This window comes from Arachis hypogaea, chromosome 2, assembly GCF_003086295.3.
Source record: "Arachis hypogaea cultivar Tifrunner chromosome 2, arahy.Tifrunner.gnm2.J5K5, whole genome shotgun sequence".
Lineage (NCBI taxonomy): Eukaryota > Viridiplantae > Streptophyta > Magnoliopsida > Fabales > Fabaceae > Arachis > Arachis hypogaea.
This window is the reverse complement of record NC_092037.1, coordinates 79,819,665-79,828,861: the sequence shown is the minus strand read 5'-3', so window position 1 is coordinate 79,828,861 and position 9,197 is coordinate 79,819,665. Positions and strand designations below refer to the sequence as shown.

Below are 9,197 nucleotides of genomic sequence, written 5' to 3'. Positions count from 1 at the left end.
CTGCAGGTATTCATAATTTATCTAACTTTATTATCTTATATATAAACTTAGTCGCCCAGTTCTCACTTTCACTTTCTAATCTTACCTTATAACTTATAAGTTCTAAAAAGCTAGGTTGATTAAATTATTTGTCTATGCAAGCAGAACTACACAATAAAAGGCTTAGATTTCCTTCGCATCAAGGTATCTAATTTTAGTCAAATTGGTAAAAAGAATCGAAATCAAACAACCTATGCCACGAGCTTTTTGACCAATAGCCATGGCCAATGGTGGTGTGGCGTCATATTAAAAGTAATAAATCACAAACCTAACAAAGCAACAACTTTCGACCCCAAAATAATCTCTAATTATTAAATCGTTAATAGAATTATCTACTGATTTTATTAAAGATAAAATTATTTTCAAAAATATTTTAAAATATGATAAAAATAACAAAGATTACAATTTTTTTATAAATAATAAATCACTAATAAATTTAACAAATTATTTGTATATTTGATCTAAAATTTTATAAATATATTTTAAAACCCATATATATATATAAACGAGATCAAAATTTAAACTTCAGATTTTTTATTTTTTAAAATATTTTTGGATATTTACACCAAAAGAGCATAAAAGTTCACTTATTATAAAATAACTAAATTTTAAGATAAAATATATGAATTTTCTAATCATGCTTACAAAACATTTAATCAAAATCTGGTTTTCAAAATCTCTTAAAAATATATACTTAAAGAGAGATATTTTAAAAATACTTTAGTCATTAACAAATTTACAAATTTGAAAGATATTTTTATGAGTAGTTTAATAATTTAAGATTATTTTTGTATGTTTATCTTTTCCCACTATTTGAATTTAACAAATTCATTTTTGAAGATTAGTATTGTATTTTTTATTAATTAAATAAATTTTAATTTTCTATTTATTTTATACTTAATAATTCAGATTTAGAATTTGACATTTAAAATTTATAATATTTTATTTATTTCCTTTTTTTACTTTATAAAAGTTAATTTTGAGAAAATATCCCACTCCTTTGACGAAAGAGAAAAGCACCAAACAGACTGCTAAATGCTAATAATACCTCAAGATTTGGGAAACAGCTTGCTTTTTCTTTTTCGAGTACAGACTATTTTCTTTAGGTCATCCAATTCAGACTAACATATGAGAAAGAAGCTCCAATAATGTTTATACGACCCTACTCAGCTATACAAAAAATGTGCTTCATTTGAAGATGTGAAGCACTGAATTATAATAGTACCCCGGAATATAAAATAGATAATAGACAATATTGACTCGAGTCATCTACCCCAAAATAATAAATTCTCATGTGAATAGCATTTTGAGATCTTGAATCCTAGCAGTCCGAACATCATCATCAGTAAGGGCACCCGCTATCATTCTCTCTTTTCTGGCCTGCACTTGTTGCAAGCGGTCTTCCACTGTGCCCTGTTCACAATAACCAGAATCCATAAATCAACCAAAACGCTCCGGGAGGAGGGAATAAACTACAAAAGAATGTGCAAATTGAATCCTGGTGCAGAAAAAGTTCAAGACACAATCTGACATGACATAAGAATTGGACGAAATTACTTGGAAAAAAAAACGTGAAAAATGTGAAGGTGTCTTTTTGTCAATTAAGATACCAATGCTAAACCAAAAATTCAGGGAAAGAAATCAAAAGCAAAAATAGTTATTCTTGCATAAAGTTTGAGTTTAAGTAGCTATAAATGTTTAGCAGTGTCAAAGGGGTCACCCTAATTAAAAATAAAAAAAAAGGTGCAATACTGTTTAGGGTATATATACTATTGAGTAGCAATTTTGAAGATTCAAAGTCCAAAGCCAAAATCAGAACATGTGACTCGTGACAAATTGGATTCTGGGTTTTTAAGCAGTTTAAGATAAAATGTAGTATTTGCTAACGTCTAAGTTCTAAGGTAGGTGAGAAAATGCAATAGCTAACCTTGACAATGAATCTTCTAACAACAACCCTTCGCTTCTGTCCAATGCGATGAATTCTCATTATTGCTTGTTCCTCAACTGCTGGATTCCACCATGGATCCTATGTAAACATTAGAAAGAGTTAACACACTGAAGATACATGTTACATATATTGAGTAGAGGGAGAAGAAAGGGGAGCCGGTTTAGGCTATATACCATAATAAAAACATTTGAGGCTGCAGTTAAGTTTAAGCCAACCCCACCAGCTTTTAATGACATCAACAAGACCTGAAAACAAAAAACAACAAAAGGAATACGTAAAAACGAGTGTTGATATTCAGGCCTTCAGGAGTAATATTTTATCATTGTAAATGTTGTTTCAAATAGAGATTTCAGTTACCCTTATCTCTTTTGTATTGAATTCACTCAGAACATTCTCCCTCTGTTTCTGGGTCAATTTGCCATCGTATCTCAGAAAATCAATTCCTTTCCTTCTCAGTGGATTCTCCAACAGATCAAAGAACGATGTCCATTGACTGAACACAATACTTTTTTCGCCAGGGGATGATGTCTGAATGTTTTGCAAGTAATCCAAGAGCTTTGAAATCTTTGAAGACTCTGTCATATTGTTTGCAATATCAACCTTGAACGTGCTTTCAGATGGACAAATAATGAGATCACTTTTCCTGAGTTGCTGACGACAAATTGCACATTTACCACCCTCAGATGTCCCCCAGTGACTGAATAGGCATTCTCTACAGAACCTATGTGCACAAGGGGTAAACACAGGATCATCTGGTGCCTCCATGCATATAGGGCATTCCAAGATTTCACCCTTTTGAATAAGCTCCAAGACCTCCTCAATGTATGCACGAGATTGCATGGAGCTCGAAGTAGAATCAGTATCGATAAGGAATTTACTAGCAAGTCTATTCAACTCTGCTTGTTTCTGTGGATCATTTTGACTACTGCACATGTTAAGTGACTCAGCACTTGATTGCAAGAATTTTCTTGCAAGTCTGCTCAAGTCGGCATATTTCTCTGAGTTACCGCTGCATAAACAAGGCAATTCATCATTAAATAGACAGTATATGAGAGGAATGGAGATTGGGAAGACAAAAAAGGTAGGGAGAAATTTAATGATTGCCTCACTCACCACATAACCAAAAATGGATGGTTACAACACCGTCTCAATTGCAATAGCAGGTCAAGGATATTTGCATAGTTGTGTAAAACCTTTCCTTGTGCAACATAATGATCAAATTGAACCTGTTTGATTGCATAAAAATGTTTTAAGACTCATGACACAGATCCCAGACAAGAATATACTTAACAAATATCCAAACTGCTTAAGCAGAGGATCAATTTCAGGCATAAATTATAAAACAGTGAACAATTACCAATTTATTAAAAAGAATGTAAAAAATATTAAAAGATAATCTCAATCACCAAAAAATATTAAAAGATAATCTCAATCACCATCAAGAGATATTGCACAAAACTTACCTTAGATCTAGTGAAGAGGGCTTCATAGAAATCACGTTCAGATTCTGACTGTTCACACTCAACAAAATGAGTATCAACTGGTGGCAGGAGAAGAATGGGCCTGGAAAAATATTGCAATATAAGTATCATGATAAAAATGATTTTAGATGGCAAAAGAGAGAATTTAAGGGAAATGAGTACCTCCCGTGCTTATCCTTAGTTTCCTTAGTTCTTCTTAACATCATTGTCCTTAAAATGGCCTTTACCAATTTCAAGGCTGTTGGGTCATTGTTCTCGTAAGGCCTTTGAATCAATTTATTCCACCTACACAGTTGCAAATTATGAAACAACAAATGAACCATTAAAAACCAGTACAGTTTCCTCAATAAAAGGCCTCTACCTAGAACAAACATTATCAACTTATATCAACTAGTAGCCATATGTTCTTTACATACCATGCCCAGTTGCACCAAGGTTCAACACGCAAGAAGCACAACAGGCTGAATAGGTCTTCCAAGCTATTCTGAAATAGATAAAAACAAAAGCATAAGCAATGTGCCTGATGGTGAGTCGTTTCACATTTCAAAGAAAGACAAAGTCTATTTCCACATGGAAGAATATCTCAACTTGAACTAAAATGTAAATGGAAACATAATGTTCAACAGATAATCAGAAAGACAAACCTGAAGAGGGGTTCCAGTTAGACACCAGCGGCAGTGTGAGGTCAAAGCAAATGCAGCCATAGCACCCTGGCTTTTATGGGCTTTAATAGTATGAGCTTCATCTAGCACAACCCTGTACCACTGGACCCCGTGGTAGATACTATTCTCTCCATCCTGGTTTCAACAGTCACGGAGTACACAATATGAGAAAGCTTACTGTGCATTTTAAAGAAATGCAAGTATAAAGGAAAATATCCTCACATTTTTATATGCTCCTGACAGGACATTATATGTTGTTAAGACAACATCATGCCTTGCAAGCAACTCAGGATCAGTGGTTCTACCCCCACCATAATGAACAAATATGGAGAGACTGTCTTCTTTTGAATGTGTTTCAAGCTCATCCTGTATATATTGAAAGCTTAAGAGCTACTTTTGTAAATTATAAGATGATGCTGAAAATCAGTGGTGGTGATTTTTCTCTTGATGCTGAAAACAAGGATACTCACCTTCCATTGACCTAATAATGCCACCGGACAAATAATAAGAGTGCCACCATTAGGCCTATATATGCTTCTCCTCCTACCAGTGACAAGACTATCATTTTCTGAGTTAACCCTGCCTGTGTTAGTGAGAATCAGAGCAATTGTCATGACCGTCTTTCCAAGTCCCATTGAATCTGCTAGAATCTATATAAACAAAGAGTGTTTATAACATTATTTCATAATTAACACACTCCTCAAACTGTATATAATATGTAGAAATCTGATAAGGCTGATAGTCTTGAAACAAACTCACCCCTCCTCTTGCCATCTGTGTAGCTCTTGGAATTGTGGTTGTTGCTTCTCCAGTGAAGATATTCACATAAATCATTCTTCTGTTAAAGATAATGTCAGGATGAGTTCCCCACTGATATTCATCAAAAGGATTTCATTTAGATTATTATTAGAGTACGTACCCCTCACATATTTTGTAGGCAGACCAGCAAGGATTAAGATTACTCTCAGCACTATCGGCCCTATTCCCATTTTCTATCTCTGACATCCAATAGAGAGCTTGTTTCTGGTAATGCTTTAGAACACACTTCAGTGTTCGTGGCGAATCCTTCTCCTATAGGTACAAGAATTAGAAACACGTTGATAAGATGTGAAATATAAGTAACTGAAAATTTAAAAGCTGAAGAGCTTTTTACCTCCAGGTCATAGATTTCTGAAGCTCCAATGAGCTTATTCAAAGCCGACTCTGAAAGAGATTGTTCATTCTCATTCTGCTCCGGAATCTGCTGGACACCCTTTCCTGATTCAGCCAACTTTCTTTGCTTGATCATATGTAAGGCTACAGCTTCACCTGGGTCAACCTGGCAGCATCAACAGAATTAGACTTCCGGGGAAGCATTCATTTCAAATGCATTTAAATAATTTTCTTAACAATTATTATGAAAAGTAGAAATAGTTAAAAAGGAAGGAACAGATTGTGTAGCATCTAGCAAATACCTCGGTATTTCGAGGCCGCTTTTTGGAAACATCATCAGGGGTGAAATAGGCCTGGGAGAGGTTGGGGGAAATACCCTTGTTATAAATGCAAAATAGAGAAACCACCAAAACGAACGAAATATATAGGTCTATAATCTATTACCTTCTGATATGGTTTAATCTCTAGCATTTTGAACAGTTGAGGAAGTGGCTTGATGGTAGAGCTACGGTTACGACAAGCTTCTATGCTCCAAGAGTTTTCAACACATTCTGTGAATACAGATTGGTGAATATAAAAGCTGCAAACAAAAACAGGGGGTAAATTAACTATCTAGCTTCGTCTACAGAATACAGTATCAAGTTAAAGATAATCAAAAGGAAATAAATAAGGGATTATCTGAACAATCAAGATTTTTTCACATACCTCACTAACAGCATGATTTCTTGCATCATTTTGAGGCTATGCGGTACACCTATGCATCGCCCTCGAACCTGAACAAACCCAGATTGCACAAGAGGAACTACAGTGTTCGCCCACTCCATTGGAAGCCTCCCAACCTGCAGAATAGAATTCCAACCACACAACAAACGCAACACCGTCAGCTTCCAAATAATTACACACCATAAACAGCTCTCATAAAAAACAAAGCTAAAATGCACCAAAACTTGCCCAACAATTGTCATGTCAATTAACGACTTGTTTTAAGCCAAGTTATAAATAAAATTACGAAATCATAAATTTCAATTATATCAATTTTGCTACATACGCCACATTGCAATATCAACACATTTACACAAGTCTAGATGGGTTTAGTTCTAATAAAAATCGGATAAAAAACCCTAAATTATTCCACTAGAAAACCGGTATTAATTCTTCATTTAAAAGGCCAAATTAACTAATAAAAAATGAATTTTAAAACTACAAACATCAGATGAAGATGGATTTATCTAATCAAACAATTAATATCAAATTTTACCAATCCGGAACGCTTAGTTGAGATGCGAACGAGGGATTGAGACTTGAGAGACGAATTAGCTCGAGGGAAATCGAAGTGAACGATCTCATTATCTACCAATCGCCGCACTCCCTTCGCCATCGAAAGAGCAATCTCCACCTTTCTTCCCATAAGCAACCACCCTTGCGGCACATCGAACTCACCGTCCTCGAGTCCTGGAATCCTCTCTTCATCCTTCTTCTTCACTTCAGCATTACGCGCTTGATTCAAACTCAGAATCGCTACGTCGCCATCGTCGGCGACTACCGGTTCCTCCTTGACGCGAACAACAACGCTCTCAGCAACTGGTTTCAGAGCCTCCTCTTCCGACGCAACTTTCGTGTTCGTAGCCTTTAGAAACTCCTCAAACGACATCATAGAGCGTTTACCTTCGCCTTCGGGCTCTTGTTGCTCAATCTGCGTTTCCATCACCACCTCCGAAGGAGAATCTCCGTCGTCCTCGAAACGCGTTTCTTCTTGTATTTCAGAAGAAACGTGTTTCGAATCTGCTTCCTGTTCTTGCGGCTTTTCCTCATTTGCGTTGTTTCCGGTGGTTGTTTCGTTTCCTCTGGGTTGATTCGGCGAGTCGGCAGGGTTGTGAGGGGCAAGGACACGGGTGCTAGTGAGGGCGCGGACCACTGTGAGGGGCTGGGCGACAATGACAGGCTTGCCGTTGAAGAATGCGACGTCGTCGCTTTTGGAAGGGGTTAGAACCTTCTGGAAGGCTCCTCCTCCTTCTTTTCCTTCAGTTACTGAATGTTCCTCCATAGGTTAAATTGTATAAGAGCCTTAAAAGGAAAAAAAATGAAAATGGAGAAGTTTAAAAGAACAAAGCGGATAGGTTATGACTTACGAAGACCATGAGAGTAGAGAGTGGAAATGAGAGTGTAGAAAGGCGTTTCGCGTTTGAGGTTTATAAAGGAAGAATAGAATATGAAGTGGGCGGGATTTAAGAGAGTGAACGTGGCGCCAAATCCGTTTAACCTTTTGGCGCTGTTTTTAATTCTTCTTTTCCTTGGTTGCGTTGGAAAATTTTACCGCAAAGGCGCAAATCCAATTTACCATTCCCTACCTTCCGGCGCAGTTTTGTGTTTTTTTTTCCTGGCTTGTATTTCAAAATTTTACAATGATACTCGGGTAGTAAAATATAATTTTTGTTTCTAATATTTTTGAATAATATTCTTTATATTTAATTTGATTTAGTTTTATTTTTAATGTTTAAAATAATTTTTTATTTTATTTTTATTATTAGATTTTGGACAATTAGAAATTAGTCAATATTTTATTCTAATTTTATTCTTAATTATTTCTTTCTTTCTGTTGAACTTTTTTTAAATTGGATAAGCAACGAATCATATCAAGTAATACCACGGTGAGTGAGTTATCGTTCTTACGAGGATTAATAGACTAAGCAAACAATGGTTAATTGATTAATCTAGTTAGACAATTGAAATTCAGGTTTTCGAGGTATTCAGTATCAAAATAGAGAATTAATTGAAAGCAATTTGTAAACGGTTAAGAAAGTAATATGAATAAAAACGTTAAGGTTTCGGAGATGTTTAAACTTCAAGAAGAATGCTTTTCACTATCTACTTTGAAATATGCAAAGATGTATCCATGGTAAATCATAGTTAATCAAATCGCAATCCTTTAGTAGTTCAATTTCTCTTAACTTAACGAATCGTCAATTCCTTGATCAATTGATTATGATAAGAGGTGAGATATATTTACTTATTCAAAACCACACAATTCTTAAAAACTAAACCTAGTTGATTTTATGTCACTTATCAAACCAGTTTTAAAACTTAAAAAATTATGAGAAGAAGTTTTCAAACTTAATTCTAATAACTAACTTTTTCAAAGTGATAATAGAATTCAATTCAGATGAGAATTATATTCCAATACATTCAAATCTTTGTGATGACGAACGAAAACTTGTTTCTTAAAAAATATCAATGTATTAATCAAAGGTAGAAAAGTTATAACATTAGTCTATTAGAATCAACAGGGCTCCTAACCTTCGCGGAGGAGATTAGTGACTCATAATGTGCTGAAAACGAAAACAAGGAATTGAAATGGCTGTCGGAAGAGAGCTTACGTGTGTGTCTCTCCCCTTTTTAAATGCTAACCCTAATCCTAAAAATTCAGAATTCAAAACTAAATCAAAGAAAACTGAATAAAATCTAATCTAATTGATTCTTCTCATATAGTTTTCCCTCTCAAATTAAGCTATTGGTAATTCTCTTCACAATTGGCAATCAAGGCTTGATATCATGGCATGTGCTTAATCTTGGATCATTAAATTAAGTGCTTGACGTTTGGAGAGATTCGTGAAGGATTTAGGAGACCCTGGGAGTTGGCCGATAAGCTGCATCTAACGCATGGCTTGTGCATTGAACGCATGGCCCAAAATTTGGGATCCTTGAGCCTCTAATGATGGTAATATTAAAGCTTCCGTTGAACGCATGGAAGGTTGCTCAGCTACTGGAGGTTGCATTGAAGGCAAGAGGAGCTGCATTCAACACATGGACATGGAATGTTGAATGCATGGAAGTAGATGCATTAGACGCATGGTTTGGTGCGTCAAACGCATAGTGGAGGCCTTACTGGGTTGAGCTGTATTCAATGCAGCTTGGTGG

General features: G+C 35.3%; 1 protein-coding gene across 1 annotated transcript; it reads right to left on the bottom strand.

The window, feature by feature from the left end:
• Positions 1–1,094: 1,094 nt before the first annotated feature.
• Positions 1,095–7,450, bottom strand: LOC112743206 (DNA repair protein RAD5B). Its single transcript, XM_025792415.3, has 18 exons — positions 6,541–7,450; positions 5,988–6,121; positions 5,727–5,862; positions 5,585–5,635; positions 5,284–5,448; positions 5,050–5,201; positions 4,890–4,968; positions 4,601–4,780; positions 4,353–4,496; positions 4,113–4,265; positions 3,885–3,952; positions 3,631–3,753; positions 3,451–3,550; positions 3,101–3,213; positions 2,345–2,996; positions 2,161–2,232; positions 1,967–2,065; positions 1,095–1,452 (listed from the first exon to the last, which is right to left on the bottom strand). The coding sequence occupies exons 1-18, from the start codon at positions 7,324–7,326 to the stop codon at positions 1,330–1,332; spliced, it is 3,330 nt and encodes a 1,109-aa protein (XP_025648200.1). The 5' UTR covers positions 7,327–7,450; the 3' UTR covers positions 1,095–1,329.
• Between the last annotated feature and the right edge of the window lie 1,747 nt (positions 7,451–9,197).

Coding starts and splice junctions, on each gene's coding strand:
- LOC112743206 (XM_025792415.3), bottom strand. CDS start 7,326: ATGGAGGAACATTCAGTAACTGAAGGAAAAGAAGGAGGAGGAGCCTTC. Junction 3,214..3,450: donor CCCTCTTCACTAGATCTAAG/GTAAGTTTTGTG, acceptor GCAATCAAACAG/GTTCAATTTGATCATTATGT. Junction 2,997..3,100: donor CATCCATTTTTGGTTATGTG/GTGAGTGAGGCA, acceptor TTGTTTATGCAG/CGGTAACTCAGAGAAATATG.